Genomic DNA, 22,209 nt, shown 5'->3' on the forward strand with positions numbered 1-22,209 from the left:
AATCAACGGACAAAGGATTAATCTCCAAAATATATAAACAGCTCATGCAGCTCAATATTAAAGAAACAAACAACCCAATCCAAAAATGGGCAGAAGACCTAAATAGACATTTCTCCAAAGAAGACATACAGATGGCCAAGAAGCACATGAAAAGCTGCTCAACGTCACTAATTATTAGAGAAATGCAAATCAAAACTACAATGAGGTATCACCTCACACCAGTTAGAATGGACATCCTCAGAAAATCTACAAACAACAAATGCTGGAGAGGGTGTGGAGAAAAGGGAACCCTCTTGCACTGTTGGTGGGAATGTAAATTGATACAGCCACTATGGAGAACAGCATGGAGCTTCCTTAAAAAAGTAAAAATAGAATTACCGTATGATCCAGCAATCCCACTACTGGGCATATACGCAGAGAAAATCATAATTTAAAAAGACACATGCACCCCAATATTCACTGCAGCACTATTTGCAATAGCCAGGTTATGGAAGCAACCTAAATGCCCATCGACAGATGAATGGATAAAGAATTTGTGGTACATATATACAATGGAATATTACTCAGCCATAAAAAGGAACGAAATTGAGTCACTTGTTGAGACATGGATGGATCTAGAGACTGTCATACAGAGTGAAGTAAGTCAGAAAGAGAAAAACAAATATCGTATATTAACGCATGTATGTGGAACCTAGAAAAATAGTACAGATGAACCGGTTTGCAGGGCAGAAGTTGAGACACAGATGTAGAGAACAAATGTATGGACACCAAGGGGGGAAAACCACGGTGGGGTGAGGATGGTGGTGTGCTGAGGATGGTGGTGTGCTGAATTGGGCGACTGGGATTGACATGTCTACTCTGTTATGTATAAAATTGATGACTAATAAGAACCTACAGTATAAAAAAACAAACAAACAAAAAAACAACTAATACTAAACTTTCTTTGGGTTATTTGTATGGAAATATGTTAATATAAATGTTTCAGACATTCAATGAAATTTCTAAAAATCTTATATGTTCTGGTATAATGTTATAAGTCATAATTCTAGTTATTACTTTAAAATGTATATCTCAGAAATAACTAAATTTCCTTGTCAATTGCATTATTATGAACTTTCATCAAATCTTTAACTGTGGTCATTTTTAAGTCTTTTGTCATTTACAGACAGTTCTGGGTGTACTCTGATGCTTTTGCAAAAATGTTCCTATAAAAGTGTTTCATCTTCAAGGAATTCATGGACAGGTACAGGTTTCTGGTAACTGACTATACTGCTGAACTGAATGAATAAGCATTTTCAGAACTCTAATGGAAAACTGATGAATTCATAAAAGTGCTAACAAAAGATCAAGCTGAAAGAAAAAATTACATAGGACTGAGTGAACTGATGAGGATGATTATAATTTTTGCGACTTTCTGTTTGAATAAAAAAAAAAATCCCCCCCAAAAATAAATAATGGCCACTGAGCCTGCGCATCCGGAGCCTGTGCTCCGCAATGGGAGAGGCCATAACAGTGAGAGGCCCACATACCTCAAAAAAAAAAAAAAAATGTTCCTGTAAAAGGGTTTCATCTTCAAGGAATTCATGGAAAAGACTCTGACAAGTTCAGGTTTCTGGTAACTGACTATACTGCTGAACTGAATGAATAAGCATTTTCAGAACTCTAGTGGAAAACTGATGAATTCATAAAAGTGCTAACAAAAGATCAAGATAAAAAAAAATTAATTACATGGGACTGAGTGAACTGATGAGGATGATTATAATTTTTGTGACTTTCTGTCTGAATAATAAAAAAAAATATCCCACAAGGACTCAGAAGCAAAAAATATACAAATCAATTTTCACTGCAAAGTAAAGGAGCTGTTACAGTGGAGGATTATTGGACTGAATGTCCATATTATGACATAGTATGAGCGTGTTTCATGTTTGGTAATTGCAATCATTGTTGCTTTTGTTGTGCTCAACCATTTACAATGCTTGGTGACAGTTTATTTATCTCTTGTAAAAACAAAATACAGAGTGTGTGTGTGTGTGTGTGTGTGTGTGTGTGTGTGTGTGTGTGTGTGTGTGTGTGTGTGGAAAAAAATTAATAAAAATATAAAGAACTGCTACTTAACAGAAAAAAAAATAACCGTAACTACAATGATCTGACATTGGATACATAATAGAAAAATATGGAAATTGTAACATCAATAACCTAAAATGTGAAGGGGAAGAAGTAAAAGTCTAAAATTTCTGTATGCTATTGAAGGTAAGTTGTTATCAGCTTAAAATAGGGTGTTACAAATGTAAGATATTTTATGTAAGTCTCATGGTAGCCACCAAGGAAAAACCTGGAGTAGATACACAAAAGATTATGCTAAAGGAGTCAAAGCATATCACTACAAAAGGTGATCAAATGACAAAGGAAGATAGCAAGAGAAGAAGCAAGGAACAGAGATCCAATGATATGCTGCCTATAAAGGACTCACTTTTGTTTTAAGAACATGCATAAACTGAGAGTGAAGGAATGGAAAAAGGTATTTCAAGCAAATGGTAACCAAAAGAAAGTGGGGACAGCTGTAGTTATATCAGACAAAATAGACTCTAAGTTAAAAAAGGACAAAGAAGGTCCTTATATAATTTTTTTAAAAAAGATCAAACAGGAAGATATAACAATTTTTAATATTTATGCACCCAACATGTATTATGCACCTAAATAGATAAAGCAAATACTAACTGAACTCAAAGAAAAAATAAACATCAAAACATTAATAGTTGGGGACTTTAATACCCCACTCTTAACAATGACTAGGTCATCCAGATAGAAAATCAATCAGGAAACAGAGGATGTGAACAACACTATAGATCAAATGGTCCTAACAGACACATATAGAACATTCCTTCCAACAGCTGCATATTAGACATTTTTCTCTAGTGTACACAGAACATTTTCTAGGATAGGTCATAGGTTAGGCCACAAAAAAGTCTCAACAAATTCAAGACAATAGAAGTTATATCAGTTATCTTCACATACGGCAATGAAATGAAACAAGAAATCCATAACAGTAAGAAAGCTGGAACACATTCATCAAAAGGAACCAATATCTTAACTTCTAACACTATAGGTTAGTATTGTCCTCTTTTAACTTTATATAAATGGAATAAGTTTTTCTCCTTTGTTTATATTTTTCACTCAATTTTATGATTATGTGTTTTACTTCACATAGCAGTAGTTTGTACATTTTCACTGCTATCTAGTATTGCATTATAAGAATAAATCACAACTTATTATCCTTTTTGCTGGTGATGAGCATTTTTGTTGTTTATAATATAGGCCTATTGCAGATAGGGCTAACATAAACATTCTTCTACATGCCTTTAGTGCAGCGGTCCCCAACATTTATGGCACCAGGGAATGGTTTCATGGTAGACAATTTTTCCACAGACGGGGGTGGGGGATGGTTCAGGCGATAATGCGAGCGATGGGGAGCGGCAGATGAAGCTTTGCTCACTCACCTCCTGCTGTGTGGCCCACTTCCTAATAGGCCGTGGACCACTACCGGTCCATGGCCCGGGGGTTAGGGACCCCTGCTTTACTGTATCTGTGATAGCATTTCTACTGGGGACATATCTAAGGGTGGAATTGCTCCATCATAGTGTCTGCTTATATTCACTTGTCATAGACACTGCCAAATAGTAGGTTACACCAGGCTATACATGTCTATCAATGTTTGAGAACTGCAGTTGCTCCAGCTTTTATTCTATACTGTGTCAGTCTTTTTTACTTTAGCCATTCTTGTTTGTGTGTAATGCTATTCATAGTGGTTTTACTTTGTGTTGCTGTAATGAATAAAGTTGAGCATTCTTTTTTATCTATTGGCCATTTCAATCCTATTTTGCAAAGTGTAAAGTGTTCAAACTTCTTGACCCTTTTTCTCTATAGGGCTTCTTTTTAATATTAATTCATAGAAATTCTTCATATATTCTAGATATGATTCCTTTCCAAATTATCTATCTACCTACCTACCTATCCATCTATCATCTGTATATCCACCTACACACACACACACACACACACACACACACACACACACACACAAACACACACACCATGTAGAGATCTCCTAAGTAGTGGTGTCTTTTGATAAAAATAAGTTATCAATTTTATTATAAATACATTTAACAATCTTGATTTTTATGATTAGTCCTTTATATGTCCTGTTTGAGAAATCTTTCTTATCCTAAGATAATGAAGATATTCTCCTTCTGTTATATCTAGAAGCTTTTTGTTATCATCTAAAAGCTTTATTGTATAATCAGCAACATTTAGATCTACAGTCTACCTAGAATTGATTTTTATGAGTGTTGTGGATTAAGTATCAATGTATTTTTCCAAAAAATATAAATTTACCCAGAATCATTTTTTTTCAGAATAATTTATTTAATAGAACTAACTGTTTTCCCTACTTCTCTGCAGTGTCGCTTTTGTCAAAAATCAAGTCTCTATATACATGTAGGATTCCATTCCATTAGTCTATTTATCTCTACAAATTGTATATCGTTGTAACTTCATAATGTCTTACTATCTAATATTGTATTTCCCCAGCTTTGTTCTTTACCAGTATCATCTTGGCTATATTTGGTCCTTTACATTTCCATACAAATTTTATAATTTGTTTATAAATATCCTCCACATCTCACCCTCCACCCCCCAAAAAAAAACCTGCTGGAATTTTGATTCAGATTACCTTGAATCTATAGATCAATTTCAGGAAAATTAACAACTTTACATTATTGACTCCTCCAGTTTATGAGTGTGGCACTTCCTTTATTAATTTAAGTCTTCCATAATTCCTCTTACATGTATGGAGAAATCTTACATATCTTCCTTAGATTTATTTCTAACTATTAGGTGGTTTTTAAATAGTATATTTAAAATACTATTTTCTAATTGTTTGTTCCAGATATATAGAAATTAATTTATTTATGTAGGCTGAACTAGTGTCCACCAAACTTATTAAATTCATTTACTACTAATTGTAATAATCTGTATTTTAGATATAATTTCAGATTTTCTATGTAAACAATCAAATTGTCCTTGAATAATGATAATTTACTCCTTCTATTTCCTTATTGAATTGGTTAGAACATTCAATAAAATATTGAAGAAAAGTGGTAAGAGAAGATATCCTTTGCTTGTGGAAGAAATCTTTCAACATTTCATTGTTGTGTATGATCTTTACTATAAAACTCTCGCACAGATTAAGGAAGTTCTCTTTCTTAGCTAGTTTGCTACGGACTTTTTATCTGAATGATGTTGAATCTGTCATATTTTCCTCCATTACTCTGATAATGTGGTAAACTGGTTGATTTTAGAATGTTAAACTTCATATTTTCTTTATCCATTCATCTATTGATGGACATTAATGGATGTTGTTTTCACATTGTGGCTTTTGTAAATAATACTATAATGAATATGGGGGTACATATCTCTCTCTGACAACCTGATTTTAATTATTTTGGATAAATACCCAGAAGTGGGATTGCTTTATCATATGGTAATATATTTTAATTATTTTAGGAAACTCCGAGCTATTTTCAATGGTATATATGGCAATATATGACAACATGGATGAACTTTGAAAACATTATGCTAAGTGAAATAAACCAATCACAGAAGGACAAATGCTGCATGATTCCATTTATATGAAGTGTCTAAAACAGTCAAATTCATAGAAGTAGAAAGTAAAATGGTTAATTGCCAGGGGCTGAGGAAAGGGAAAAATGGGGAGTTACTGCTCAATGGGTACAAAGTTTCAGTTATGAAAGAATAAGTTCTTGAGCCTCATGTGCTGCTTTTGATCCAACTTCTTAGCCTTGCATCCTTGACTTTCAGTGAATTTGTCACATACCTCAAGGGAAAGTCTTACCTCAGTATATTTTTTTTTCTCCCCAGGACCTTGGCCACTTGAGTCCCAGCTGCCTAGATAGCATTCTGATAGCTTAAATAGATTTTTTTTAAAGTTTATCCAGCCCTTCTAAGTTGTCTTCAGAGGAAGGTTTGTCTAATCTATCATAGCTAGAAATGGAAGTAGCTGTTCAGTTTCTAATATGTGATTTACAGTTTCAGTCTATTTGGATTAATTATTGGGCATGTTGCAACTAAATTTTTCAGGCTTTCAGGTTCTGACTTTTGTCTGGATTCTTACATAATGACTATTTCTAAAACTTAATCTCACACCCTGAACAATTTTTTTTTTTTTTTTTTTTTTTGGCGATACGCGGGTCTCTCACTGTTGTGACCTCTCCCGCTGCGGAGCAGAGGCTCCGGACGCACAGGCTCAGCGGCCATGTCTCACGGGCCCAGCCGCTCCGCGGCATGTGGGATCTTCCTGGAGCGGGGCACGAACCCGTGTCCCCTGAATCGGCAGGCGGACTCCCAACCACGGCGCCACCAGGGAAGCCCACCCCGAACAATTTTTGATTATTTATTGGTCTTCTAACAGCTTGTAAATGTTCATTTGTAAACCATATCTGATAGATGTGAGAAGTTAACAATAGACTTGGTTTCAGTGGGTGTCATGGGGATAATTTGTCAAGGAAGAACAAGTTGCCTCAAAGTGAAATGCGAAGAGAGTTCATTCTGTGTTTATGTACAGATATCAATGTCTCTTGAGCATCTTCTAATAGCTCTTTATCTTGTCAGTAGAGAGACTCTTAATAACTTTGCCAGTGTATTCTAACACTACAAAGATGGGCATTTATCAGAAGATGAATGCAATGGTTTAAGACAATTCTTTGTTTATAGTCTCAGAAAGGAAAAAAAAGAAAATAATTCGAAGGGGTGTGTGCGTGTGTGTGTAACAGAAATTAAAATAAATCGTCTCTCTGCAGTTTCATGGACAAAGTCAGATAAGTTTGGACACAGATTTGGATCAAAGACCACACTGATAGGTTGCACTGGTTCAGTTTTGGTTTCTAGATTTAGGTAGACTGAGTTTGAATCCTGTTTAACTCAGGGTTATTTCCTACTTTTCAAGCTGAAGATTCCTAAAGTGAAATGTGAAAATGTTAAAAAAAATATATATATATATAGAGAGAGAGATATGTGGATATAAATATATATACACATATATATCGGCAGAGAGTAAGCGTGTGTATGTGTGTGTGTGTGTGTGTGTATATATAGGTATATACACACACGGTGCCTAGAACAATGCCTGGCAGACAGCAAACCCTAAATACATGATGACTGTTATCACTCTAAGTTTTCATTTGCCCGGCTCTAATGTGGGTAGGCAATGCCAGTTTTTCTTCTCTTTATTGCTCATATGCAGTACTCTGTAGGGAAATTGGCATGTACAGTGTCAGCCACTGGATTTGGCTAAATGAAAAGAACAGTATCAAATACTGGAGGACGTTTAGGAAAGTGTAAGAAAAACATAACAGATCTGAAATTATGAACTCCCTGGTGACCTGTTATAAGGGGTAAGGGAAGAAAACAGATTGGACACTGGGAGTTATATTCACTAACATTATCATAAAGTCTGCCTTACTGCTTGAAATTTAATAGAATAAATTATGGATTGATTATAATAAATAATAAATAATTATTGACTATTATTGACTATAATAAATAATTATTGACTATTTGGCTGAACATTGTGCTCAGTTTAACAGCATAAAAGAAGAAATTAGTGCAATTCAGTGGGAAGGAGTTTGCAGGCTGAAAACTATTAGGTTATCCTAAGTAAGGAAGCTTCCAGAGAAAACATAAAAAAGGTTATGTAAAGCGGTGGATACAATAGCTTACTCATAACATGCTTTCTCTATTTAACTGAATCATTTAGCTCACTATATTGCACATTTTACACAATTGCCACAATTTCTGCATTTCTCCAAATGGCTATAATATGACAAGAGAAACAACAGATTGTGTAATTCTCAAAATAATCTATTTACGGGCTTCCCTGGTGGCGCAGTGGTTGAGAATCTGCCTGCCAATGCGGGGGACACGGGTTCGAGCCCTGGTCTGGGAAGATCCCACATGCGGCAGAGCAACTGGGCCCGTGAGCCACAACTACTGAGCCTGCGCGTCTGGAGCCTGTGCTCCACAACAAGAGAGGGCGCGATAGTGAGAGGCCCGCGCACCGCGATGAAGAGTGGCCCCCGCTCGTCACAACTAGAGAAAGCCCTCGCACAGAAACGAAGACCCAACACAGCCAAAAATAAATAAATAAATAAATAAATTTATTTAAAAAATAATAATCTATTTACAATGATTTTTCTCAGCTTCTTTCTCTGTGAAGGATGTGTTTGGTAAGGAAGCATCCCTGGAGGGACAAGACTTTAAACCAGAGGGGGAAATGACTAGCTCAATTTAAAGCCTAAATTGAGACAGGATGGACGTTCCAAGTATTCTAATATGTGTAATACTCTCCGTTACTTTCTGTGATCCCAAAGTCTTTGGAAGTTTGTCTGCTCTGACCAAACCCAGAATTAGGTCAGACCCCCCTAAGATTATATCACTTCTCTTCTGATATTAACATGCTTTGGCCTTCCAAGTGAGGAAATGTAGAAAAGAGGTGGTGAGTGAGTAATAACTTTCTATTGCTGCGTAACAAATTACCACAAATTTAGCAACTTAAAACAATATTCGTTTATTATCTCATACTTTCTGGAGGTCAGGAGTCCATGTATATAGCATAATTGGGTTCTCCACTCAGGGTTAAACAGGCTGAAATCAAGGTGTATTCCTTTCTGGAGGCTTTGTGGAAGAATCTGCTTCCAAGCTCATTCAAGCTTTGGTGGAATTCAGTTCCTTTAGATGTAGGCCTGAGTCCCCATTTCCTTGCTGGTATCGCCCAGGGGCACACTCAGCTCCTCAAGGCCACCTGCACTCCTTACTATACAGCTCCCTCCATCTTCAAAGCCAGCAATGGAGCATCTCCTCCAGCTCTCTCATGCCAAATCCTTCTCACGTTTGAATCTCTTTTGTCAGGAAGAGGTGGTCACTTTTCAGGGACTCACCTGATTAGGTCAGACCCTTACGAATTATCTCCCTATTTCAACGTCAGTTTCCTTGGGATCTTAATTATAGTTTCAAAATCCCTTCCCAGCAGTTCTGATCTAGATTAGTGTTTGGTTGAAAAAGTAGGAGAAGGTGTGAATATACCAGAGCATGAGAGTCTTGCCCATGTATTCCCAGCCCGACATACTGCTCCCTCTCCTCCATCACACGCCTCTTAAATAAGATCCCCTTAACAAACATTTCTCACTGCTGTCGTCACTGTATGTCATTATTTTGGAGGCTCCATGAAGTATGGAAAGTACTGGAGTGTTGGAGCTAGAAAGATCTGGGTTGAAATCCCCTCTATGCTAGCTGTGGGATTTTGAGTAGGTTATTTAATTCCTCAGAGCCTCAATTTCTTCAATGGTAAAAACTAGGGCTAATAATAATTATCTCTAAGGCCTGTAGAGAATCAGGAAAGCAATATAATGGAAATCACCTGACTTACACAAGACAGCAAACTTTAGATTCCTGACTTTTCTTCCTTCCTTTGAATGTTCTGATATAGCTCCTCCAGTTCAACACACCTACTTATCCTCAGACATGGAAAAAATTAAGATTTACAAGCCCTGGAGATAAAGTGATTTTCAGTAAATATCCTAACAATTTTCTCAAAAATTCTACATTGTATTTCATTTTGGAATTAATTCATTAGTGTTGACTGGTGTACATACATAAGAACTTTTATTTAAAAGCTCAATATCCTTCTTTGTTTTCACTATTTTTTTAGAGATTCTAAGACCTTCTACTCCCCCAGGGGAGGAAAAAAAAAGGAATATTATATGAAGACAGCCAAGCAGTCAGTAGACAGACTCCCACTATTAGGGAAAGAAATCCCAAAATACCTGTTAGAATGCTACTGGTAAGAGATTTGGCAGGGTGATAACTATGATTACATGTGCATAGAACAGCAGTTTCCATAATAATTGTGTGGGTTGTGAACAGATTTTGAAAAAAAATGCTGGGATGCAGCCTAATGAATGTACTCATTAACCTTAATAGCATCAGGTAGAAAAGGGAGAGGACCATTTTGGAGGGGGGAATGAATTCAGCCTTTCAGAGTCATTTTATAAGGCACATCAAACAGTGCTGCTTTCTCAATTAAAAATGAATATATGCAGTTAGGACTTCCCTGGTGGCGCAGTGGTTAAGAATCCGCTTGCCAATTCAGGGGACACGGGTTCGAGCCCTGGTCCAGGAAGATCCCACAGGCCGCGGGCTTAGTTGCCTAAGCCCATGCACCACAATTGCTGAGCCCACGTGCCGCAACAAGAGAAGCCACCGCAATGAGTAGCCCGCACATGGCAAAGAAGAGTAGCCCCTGCTCGCTGCAACGAGAGAAAGCCTGTGCGCAGCAACAAAAACCCAACACAGCCCAAAAATAAATTAAAAAAAAAAAAAGAATATATGCAGTTATCAGAATTCTCTAAGATTTGAAATTTGCCTTTTAAAGTCTAATTTTCTAATAAGTTATATTAAACATTTAAGTCCTTAGTATGTTCAAGGCATTATAATAAATATAAGGATGAGATGTCCAAAACATAAAATTTACAGACAATTCAGGGAAAACAAATAAATGTACTTAACTTTAATATGATGACAAATGCAAAACTAAAAGCATCAAAATGTTACCTCTATGAGAGCAGAAATCTTGTCTTCTTGTTCACCACTCTACTCCCACATAACTAACAAGTTATTAGTTATTAGTTACCCAATACTTGTTCAATGAATAAGAAAGAAATGTCATGTATTTGAGGAATGAGAATCAAGTGCAACGTCTCCAGTACACAACATATGTGTGATAGTCTTAGCAGTACCAATACCATCACGCTAAGCGGGACTAAAGATTTCAGTGATCAAGAATAATTGTGGGCTTCCCTGGTGGCGCAGTGGTTGAGAGTCCGCCTGCCGATACAGGGGACGCGGGTTCGTGCGCCGGTCCGGGAAGATCCCACATGCCGCGGAGCAGCTGGGCCCGTGAGCCATGGCCGCTGAGCCTGCGCGACCGGAGCCTGTGCTCCGCAACGGGAGAGGCCACAACAGGGAGAGGCCCGCGTATCGCAAAAAAAAAAAAAAAAAAAAAAGAATAATTGTATGTGCCTGGCATACCCACGTCCCCCGCCCCTACCTCCCCAATGCATAAACTCACACCTCCTGACACAAATTTAACGACTGCTAACTGCTAGGAATAGTCATTCTGATGCCTACATTTTTGGTCTGGTATTGCTCCTTTTGAAGCAGACTGAGATGATTTTTTTATGTTGTTTGCCCCCGGCAGACGCCTCCCCAAGAACTCTGCAGAGTTATGCTAAGTAATCATGTTGCCATTTGCGAGTTCAGCTAATGAAACCCGTACCCACTGTATGTGATTAGCGTTCCATGTAAATAAATCAAGGGACTGTAAATGTAAGAACTAAGAGTATGGAAACACCCAGGATACTAATTGAGGGGATGGGGGAATAATCTCAGGAAGGCAAGACAGGAATGTGATTTTCATAAGTGATGATTCAGTGACTAGGAACCTAATGAACTGTACTATTAAGGGGAAGACTGAATAAAAAGAAAAGAGGATGTTCAGTCTGGAGGATAAATGAGGAAACTTCCAGTGGGCTGGAAGTCAGCAATGCGCATTCAGGCAGGTCATACCTAATGGACTGCTGAGGACATGTGCTGGGACCTACCACAGTGTCTGTGCAGTTTGCCTGCACAGAATATGCATTCAAAATGCTTACTGTATTAATGCATTAGAATGAAAAGAACATGGAGACTGTTACAGGGGATCACCCGATGCAACTTTCTGTGCGACATAAAATTTTTTGTTTTCCATAGCAATAACTTAAAATGAGGACAGGAAGGAAAAAGTATATTGTCTGCATTGTACAGATTTAGATTTTGATAAGAGAGACACATTTTTAAATTACTGAGCATCTCTATTCTAACATTTGATAATTACTAAACCTTTTTTCTTCAGAATTTTCCAAGAATTTTTTATGCCCGTTACCATGTATCCTTAGGGGCTTCTACGTTCCAGAAATATATTCTGACATTAAATCTACTGATTGTAAACCCTGCAGTAATCATATTATAACCATAACCATTGGTCTGCTTCAAATATCTATAAGTTAATACAAAAATAATAAAAATAATAATTCTAAAGTTAAAATGTTATAAGGATATAATTGTATAGAGCATCAGATCTTTAGAGTTCTATAATTTTCATTATTTCTCTCTTTTTTTTTTTTTGAGTGCCAACAGCTATTGCTCAGCATACAAAACCCTAAACATAATAGAATAGGGTGGGTTAATATGGTACTGGACCACAGGTAAGAAAATTGTTCACTTGTATTTTTTTTTAACACTCAAATTAATTTTATATGTAGAGAACAGATAGAAATCCAGGAGTAACGAAGTGCTAGAGAGCATATAAAGGGAAATCTGATCATTGTAGATCCCTACTTGTATTCATTTTCTTCCTTTTTCACCCCAAACCTATTTTCCTGTGTTTTACAACTTAGGACATGGAACTACAGTGTCATTTACAATATCACTTACAATATCACTAATGTCTCCCATAAACCAAAAACATCGTCCTTTACCCCTTATTCTCCACGTATCTAGTCCTAGGGACTCTGAGAATTCCTTACAAATAGGCTCTTCATTCCCACTCCTTTAATACAAACATCGATTAGATCCCTTAACCACCGTAACAACTTTTCTAACTTGATCCTCTAACACTCATCCACAACCTTTCTTATCTGTCATTCGCACTGCTACCACGGTTCATCCAGTTCTCATCGTCTCTTTGTATCACTTCCCAATTTAAAAGCCACCACTGGCTCCCCTTCACCTGAATGATAAAATTCAAAACGTTTGGAATGGCCCAGAAGACCATTCATAATTGGTCTTCCTCAGCTTACTTTTCACTAGTCACTATCCGGTACACTCTATATAGCTGCAATGCTTAATATTCACTATTCCCTGATTCACAAATACCTACTTGTTATCTAAAAAATAACATTTCAAAATACAGTTATCACTCCATTACCCATATTTTCCAAACTCAATTCAAATCTTACCTTTCTACGAAGAGTTGGTCAATTATTTACTGATCTTCTCTCTCGTTGCGTTCATTTCATACCTATAACAATATTCGTTGGTATGTGGTCATTTATTTACGTCTCTCCTCCTCTCCCATTCCTCCACTAGACTGTGAACACCTGGAGTGTAGTGTCTAAAACCTAGTTAACACCGAGCTGATCTCCCTGTGCTATGTGGCTGCTTCCCACTAGCTATCTATTTTACATTTGGTAGTGTATTAGGTGCTTTGTGACCACCTAGAGGGGTGGGATAGGGAGGGTGGGAGGGAGACACAAGAGGGAGGAGATAAGGGGGTATATGTATATGTATATGTATAGCTGATTCCCTTTGTTATAAAGCAGAAACTAACACATCATTGTAAAGCAATTATACTCCAATAAAGATGTTTAAAAAAAAGGAAAGAAAAAAAAACCTAGTTAACATATGTTTTTCTAAGTTTAAGTACAATTTCAACACACAGTAAATGTGATAGATTGCATTTTCCTTCACAATATGCACTGATCCTCTCTGTAGGAAAAACTGTACACACCTGTCCCATTCAGATCAGGTTTGGCCGTATAACTCGCTTTGGTCCATGAAATGTGAGCAGAAGTGACATGTGCCACTTCTGAGCAGAATACTTAACAACCACTGCATGGGTCCAGTGCACTCTAGAACCACTGCATGAGTCCAAGACACTCTCTGTTTTTCCCTTCTGCAAGATAAGCCATGTCCCAGAAGGAATGTCTCAGAATGAAGGTGCAGAGTTATAGGCCATCTGCAGTGAACCTAAAGGCTGAGCAAGAAATAAACTTTTGTTCTAAACCACTGAGATACAGGAACTGTTTACTGCCACAAAATAATTTAGTCTAAGATAGGTAGGTATTTAATAAATGTTGAAGAAAAGAAGGAAAGTTATAGAGACATAGAAGATGAATTTTGGCTGGAGAATTCCAGAGTCAATTTTGTTTGAAACAGGAACCTTCTTTTGAAAAAAGATAAAAATTAAACTTTCATGAATTGCTAATTATGAGAAATAATGGAAATTGGGGGTTGAGAGGAGAAAGAGAAAAGGGTAGATGGTAGAGTAAGAGTATATATTTTAGTAATGCGATATTGGGGAGAAAATGAAAAGTAAATTCTTGCTAGATGAGCATGTCCTTAAGATGTCTGCAGGCAAGATTTAAAGGAATCTGAGGTTTCTACTGAGGAGGTGTTTTGAGAATGGGTACATATTTAAGATTTCTCTTTTAGTTATGTCAACCTAAGTAAGTTTAAATTTTTTTTTCCTATTTCAATGTCTAAAGTACTGTCTCTATAGCAAAAAAATTGTTTTAAAAATTAAAAAACTGGAAACCTGACCATAACAACATCCAAATATATATGTACATATATATGTACATATATATGTGTGTGTATATATAGGTGTGTGTGTGTATGTGTGTGTATATATATATATATATATATATATATATATACACATACACACACATATCTACTTATTATTCACAGTAGGTATGTTCTATAAACAGGCACCAAACACTGAATTAGTGAATACTGACCATTACTCCTACGGGAAATATAGGTTTAAATTGTCATGAGCCTCTAGTCACATTTTCATCAACTAGTCATTACATAACCTTGCTTTATGGTGTTCTTGTCTAAAGACACTTTATTTAATATTTGATATCTAATATTGTTGATGAATTAATATTGAATTCACAGAAAACAGCACTTTACTCATGCCTAAATGCAGCTGCTTTTTTTTTTAATTTTTAAGAGCATATGTATTATCAACCTACATTTTAAAAAATATATTTATTTATTTAGCTGCACCGGGCCTTAGTTGCAGCACGCGAGATCTTCGTTCCCACATGCAAGATCTTAGTTGCGGCATGCTGGATCTTGTTCCCTGACCAGGGATCAAACCCAGGCCCCCTGCATTGGGAGCACAGAGTCTTAACCACTGGACCACCAGGGGCAGCTGGTTTTCTATGTAAGGTATAGCACAGCCTTCTTGCACTTGGGAACTCTAAATAATGTATCAGTACGATACTTGGGGATATTTTAAACAGCAAAATCAATTTTAAAAAACACACAAAAATGCAAAAGCTTGGCACTTAATAGACCATGAAAGGGACACTTCTTTATAGTATCAAAAATAAAACAAGAAAGCAGAGGTTCACCTTGTTCAGCCTCAGCCGGGTATATGCACATCAGAAGAATCAACTTTTTTGCCACTCTCTGTATATCTGAAAATGACCATAAAAGTGCCATGAGTATCAGTATGGGGGTTGCAAATAAATTTTAGCAAGTAGGTGAATTTACAAATACAGATTCTGCAAATAATGGGAAACGACTGTAAATCAAAGAATTGGAAAGAAAATAATGAAATGGATTATAAGGAGATAGGTAAAATGCCCATCAATGAGAAGAAATTGGATGGATGGATGGATGGATGGATGAAGAGATAGATAGATAGATACTAAATCTAGAAACGTGACTGAAATGTAGTACATTTCAGTTTCTTTCCTTATCTTCCTTCCCCCTTTTTCCTGATTTGGTAAAATATATGTCACCCAAAAGCATTAAAGTAGTGCCAGAATCTTGATAGTCCACTCTAACAATGCAATGGAAAGCATGAGATAGTAGAAAGGTAAGCTCAAGTTTTCTTGGCTATTCACTTATGAATTTATTATTCCTTACTTAGACATACCCTATCATCTTAATGCAAATCTTAAAAGCACATTTTTATGAAAATGTTAATATTTAATAAGCTAAAGTCAATATAGCACCATCTAACCTAGCCAATATGGATTGAACTTTCTTGAGACTTGCACAGCAGATATTCCCCTGTAAGCTTAAATAGAATAACCATTTTTTGCCACACAGACGCTGGAATTTTCTGTTTATATACAAACTCTTTTATGGTTTTTATTTTGCTGTTGAATGGAAATATCTGGAACAAAACTGTTTTAAAAATCACCACTCTAACCTATAGACTACTAAAAAACATCATCTTTTGCTAAATTAAATGTAGAGATTTATACATGGAAAAAAAAAAAAGCTAAAGAACATGATGAGAGATGAGTAAATTAACACACTACGGTCCTTACATATTTTTTTTAATGGAAATATCACCTCCAAAAAAGTTTTATCAAGACAGGCTTTTTACAATCCCCATTAAATGCAGTGAATGAATTGTGAGGGTAAATTGGACCCATTATGATCTTACATTTCTTATGTAATATTCATAATCACAGCATTACATAAGAGCAAGCTCGCATGAATAAAAGGAGCAATTTAAATTCCCACTTCCTTGGAGAACGGGGCTCTGCTTGACAAACAGGGTTTCCGGTCCCATTTGCAGCACGCCCATGCATCTCCTCGAGTGCCAATGAGACCCACACTCTCCTATCAGTGATATAATAAACCCTCCAAAACAGAGCAAGAAAATGAAGCAAACAAGCCCACTTCATTTCAACTTGTCAGCTTTAAATAAAATCTGTGCAGCTGAAATGAGAAACTTCAGGGAAGATAATGTGTGAAGTAACCACATTCAACATTGGGACAAAACGTATTGCATCAGTTTTTGTTTTTGTTTTTTCCTGATTTGCCATAAAAGTTTTTGAAATTTCAACATGGATAATTTTCAATGAAATCTCTTCTTGTCAAGGAGGACTTGGAAGAAGAAATGGTTTATTTTTTTTCGTTTGTTTATTTTATTATCCTCCTCCACCCACGGATGCCTTAGGAATATCTCAAGCCCCTATGATATCTTAATGAATAATATATGACCTTTGGATCAACTCTCATTATCAATTTTTAAGTCAGAGCATACTGAAGAAAGTACATGCTTTTTTTTACTTATTCTAATTAATTCCTTACATAATACTTTCCCTGGCACAGATTTATGCAAAATATTGGAGCATGCTCTCTGCCTCCCCCCCAAAAAAAAGCATAAAGGACAAAAATGCATTGGAAGGAAGATAAAAAGAAATTAAAGAAAAAAGAAATTAACATTCCAATAAATAGAAATATCTGAACATTAATGAAATAAACAATGATTGTTAATGTAAATCCTTTCACTCACACTTTCCTCAGCACCCACTCCCTTTCACCCAGCTAATCTCCAAAACCTTTCCTGCCTTGTGTTCAGGAGGCTCCATTCTGTTCTTCCCTTCAACTGTCTCCGTATCTTCTCTTCCCTCTTTGTTGTTACTTTTTTTTTTCATGGTTACATTTCCCTTGACTTTCTTTACTTCTGAAAGAGCACTTGCACCTCTTCAAAGGAAGGATACTACCACCAGGTCCCAGCAGATGCATAGCACAAGTTGCATATTCCGAATGACAGAGAGGGTGGGAAAAGTCAGAGACACTTTTTTCCTAAATGCCCCAAGGTGTGTCCAGATTTGATATAAACACCTTTTCTTGTCTTTTATTTCCAATGTTGTGTCTCATGTATTTTCCAAATAAGCTTAGAATATTTTTCCTTATTCTGTTATACCCAGGAACTCTCTGATTTCAAACTCTTTTATTTTAAAATTCCTACATTACTTTGAGTGATCAGTGCATAGAATGATATTAATATTGAGGAGTATGATTGCTGTCACCATCTTTGATGGCCTATTGCTAAGAAGTTCTTTCAATCACTCTAATGTAAAACATGATCTCATATGCATATTTTAAATGTGTTAGAGAAGTACCATGGGATAGGAAAGAGGAATATGGACTATAAGTACTTCAGTTTGAGGCTCTGATGAATCAATATTTAATAGAATGACCATAATCAGAAAGTTTTTTTTAACCTCTCTATCATCACATGGAAACATGGAAACAAGTGAATATCCTGTCATAGGATGGTTAAATTAACATTAGGTATATTTTAGAAATATTTTTCATTTTTACTTTATGATAACTATAATGATTATTATTAAGTAAAGGAAAAGAATGTATTTAAAGTTAACTTGACCTAGCTATTAAACATTCAGTAGATAGTGTGAATGGTGATATTACGCAGCTTCCATGCATATACTATATTCTACAACCAGTAAAATTCTGCCAAAAGCATAAGGTTATTCTCTGCAGTTCAAGGTAAGTGAGACTGGTACCTTCCAGCATTCTTAGACCCAAAGTTTCCATTGTGTTTTGCACTTTTTATCCTAGAAAGTTGCTATCTCAAGAATCACGTAGTATAATGTAAGACCATAGTGTGGCCTGAGTGCCATTTAATGACTAATGTTTTCAAAATGACAGCAAGTAGAATAATTTTCTTAGAAGATAACTGTTCTAAGCTGAGGGGTTTTTTGTTTCCCCACAGTGATGGCTGGGCTGACAGATATGATGTGACAGATGGATATCAGCGAGAAGCTGTTGGTGGAATCACAATCAAGCTCCAATCTCCTGATGTCAAGTGGTTTGATGATTATTATCTGAAGCTCCGGCCGGAAACAAACCTCCGAAACCCCTGGTTTCAAGAATTTTGGCAGCATCGTTTTCAGTGCCGGCTGGAAGGGTTTGCACAGGAGAACAGCAAATACAACAAGACTTGCAATAGTAAGCAGATTTATTATTTCATTTAAAGTGGATATGGCTAAGGCTCCAATTTAAGTAAACTGTGTCATGGGGATAGTGGCTGTAATCTGTTAGAGAGAAGGACTCTTACATAAAGTGGGTATTGCTTCTTAGAGTGGTAAGAAAAATATATGAGGATAAATGTTCACTCTATTAAGATTTCAGACAATTTATTTATATTTATATCATTCAGGAAATTGGTACTGTGCTTAAAAGATAATGTGAGCTCCAGAAATAACTCTTCTTGACATCTTTGAAGGCAAGAACTACATTCTGGTCATTTTGATTATCTTTAACAGTTAGCACAGTGTAAGGCACATAGCAAGGGTTTCATGTAATATGTCTGAAGAATGAATGAGTGAATGTTGAAGGACAGAGCCAATTCCTACTTCCATCAAAAAACTATAAAATAGTAGCAAGGATTTTCTATGTATAATTATGATGTTTCAGGAGACATAACCTAAGCAGAGCCATTCACTCAGTTATTCAACAAATACAAGGATTCGCAACATGCCAAACATCGCTTTACTTGTAAGGGTATCAAGAAGAGGAAAACTAGATCCTGCCCTCGAGGGGTTTAGTGTCTAGTTAGGGAGATCGTCATGCAAACAAAAATTGTAATTCAGTGTTGTAAGCAACATAACATGGGTTTTAAACAAAGGGTTTGGTTAGTTCTATTTGTAGCACATCCAAAGGGTATCTTGACTCTAAGAACCAGGTAGGGTCAATGCTGATTTGTAAGTCAAAGTGTAAAGGTTAAGGTTTGTTAAAACCAATAAGGGATTTGTTGAGACTGACATCTCACATTGTGTAACAAGCACCTCATATGCATTTGCCAAGGAGTAAAATGTTTTAGTTGGTGGTATAATGTCTTTATCATCATGATGCTGGAACAGAAAAGTGCACTGGGGCAGTGAGGTTGAAATCCTGGCCCACGAACTAATTCCAGTCCACAGAGAAGTGGACTCACCAAAAGGAGGAAAATAGGAACAATGTAGTGAATTTTTTATAATGCATTTCCTCCCTGAGTTCACATCCATACTATGTTTTTTCTATCAGTTCGTTCTTTTGTGAAAATGAATGAGGTAGTAAGTGGTGATTTGTAATTATCTTTAAATGTCAGTACAAGTAAAATGAGAACTTGGCAACCTTGTGTCAGTTCCTAATTTGGCAGTGGTGGAGGAGAGGGATGCTGGAGTGTGGCCTGGTACTGCCCAATGAAATCCAGAAATCATAGAAGCCTGGTGTGAGACTACATTTGCTTCTCTCTTGCTTTAGATACTGCTAACTCTTGTCCAAAATCTTCAAATGCTTATTCATTTCCTTTGTTTTTATTTTTTACTTTCATGAAAAAATGTGTGTGAATACACAGGATTGTGACTTGTGTTTCACAATTTCAATGTTTATAGCCAATTTTATATTTTTCACAGTTCTATCCAGTTTCTGAAGGACACAAACTTCTTTCTTCTCTTGAGATTTGGGGAGTATGTGGTCTCTGTGTACCGATTCTATGATTGCGTAGAGATTGCTCTATGTAGCTACACTGGAGGAGTTTTAGAGGGTCAGCAGTAGATCCAGTCTCCTCTCCAGTTTCTCTTTACTAAGGAGTTAGTGACAACCCCTAACCGGTGTGACTAAGTGAATTTTTCCAGTTGGTCTTTCACCCTCTTTTGTACTAATGTTCTTCCTTCCCCACTCCTTTTTGTGTGAAATGTTTTCTCCTTGATAATTCTTTGTTTCTCTTACTTTTTATTTTCTATTGGAGGTCTTATTGAGATATAGTCTTGAAAAACTCTTTGACTGATTTCCATAGAAACATTATTTCTATGGAAATTGTTCTATAAAATTCTCCATTTAAACTTGTTGCTATAGCTCTCTGTCTTTCACATGAGCACCCTGATGTGACTTCTCTGCACAGGATCTGTTCCTTACTCTAGTTCTGGAAAGCATTCTTTAGTCCCACCCCCTTGGAATCTTATCTGTCAACAGATGTCATTTTGTACATAAAAATGAACAGTTATATGTAATACCTCTGTTATTCTTCTCAATGAGGGAAATACTATTATTATCCTTATTTTAAAATAACAAAACTAAGATTTGGAGAGACAAAACAACTTGCTCAGGAAAACATTAGAACTTAGAATTGAGCTCAGATTTGTCTAAAGTTTAACCAATATGCTATTCTAAAAAGAGAGAATATTATAGTTTTAAAAATCACTATCAAATTTGCATCTTATAATACTTAACATATAGGTCAAAGATACAGAAAAGAAAAATAAATCTTAAAATTATTTGGGTACAACTATGGAATGCGTTAATAGATACCTTGATATTCCTACTCGCTACTTTTGACCATATTTCCTTATTTACTCAAATGTCCTTTCAGCATCCCAGTCCATATCTTCAAAAAGACCCCAGGTAGTTTATTCTTATCTGTAACACTACTGAATATGAGTAGTGTTTTCCTAAATATAATGTACTTTCATCAAGCAGTGTGCATAAGACAACCATTTTTGAGTTGGAGTGGTAAGTTGGAGCTTATAATTCATTGATGGCAGGCAAGAAATTTTCACCTTATTCATTGTCTACAGTATCTAAAACCTAATAGATAGTTCAGTAAGTAAAATGGCTTGACACAAAGACTGGAAATACCCATAGCTGAATTACTGCTTATTTTTCCTAGAAGCTTCTTGAAAGGCAAAGTATAAAAGCTAGGAGAGGTATCTGAATCTGGTAGTCCAGAATTAGCAGTAGCCTTATACAGAATGAGGTATAGAAAAACTCTGAGTAACCAGAAAGTTAAACACTTAATATTGAATAAGTAACAGAGCCATCCTGGAAATGGACCAACTCCTAGAAATTAATTCCAAATAGATTAGAGCTAAGTGATTATAGGTGATTCACTTTGTTGTACAGCAGAAACTAACATAACATTGTAAAGCAACTATACTCCAATAAAAAAAAATCTGTAGATTTTTTGATGATGGCCATTCTGGCTGGTGTGAGGTAATATCTCATTGTACTTTTGATTTGCATTTCTCTAATGATTAATGATGTTGAGCATCCTTTCTTGTGTTTGTTGGCAATCTGTATATCTTCTTTGGAGAAATGCCTATTTAGGTCTTCTGCCCATTTTTGGATTGGGTTGTTTGTTTTTTGATATTGAGCTGCATGAGTTGCTTGAAAATTTTGGAGATTAATCCTTTGCCAGTTTCTTCATTTGCAAATATTTTCTCCCATTCTGAGGGTTGTCTTTTGGTCTTGTTTATGGTATCCTTTGCTGTGCAAAAGCTTTTAAGTTTCATTAGGTCCCATTTGTTTATTTTTGTTGCTATTTCCATTTCTCTAGGAGGTGGGTCAAAAAGGATCTTGCTGTGATTTATGTCATAGAGTGTTCTGCCTATGTTTTCCTCTAAGAGTTTGATAGTGTCTGGCCTTACATGTAGGACTTTAACCCATTTTGAGTTTATTTTTGTGTATGGTGCTAGGGAGTGTTCTAATTTCATA

General features: G+C 36.2%; 1 protein-coding gene across 5 annotated transcripts in view; it reads left to right on the forward strand.

The window, feature by feature from the left end:
* Nucleotides 1–22,209, forward strand: part of GRM5 (glutamate metabotropic receptor 5) — a 532,963-nt gene that overhangs the window by 361,862 nt on the left and 148,892 nt on the right. For all 5 annotated transcript variants that reach the window (XM_024131764.3, XM_024131767.3, XM_024131768.3 and 2 more), the window contains exon 3: nucleotides 18,449–18,684. In XM_024131764.3, the coding sequence (XP_023987532.1) occupies nucleotides 18,449–18,684 (236 nt within the window). The remainder of the gene's footprint in view (nucleotides 1–18,448; nucleotides 18,685–22,209) is intronic.

This window comes from Physeter macrocephalus, chromosome 16 (genome assembly GCF_002837175.3).
Source record: "Physeter macrocephalus isolate SW-GA chromosome 16, ASM283717v5, whole genome shotgun sequence".
NCBI lineage: Eukaryota > Metazoa > Chordata > Mammalia > Artiodactyla > Physeteridae > Physeter > Physeter macrocephalus.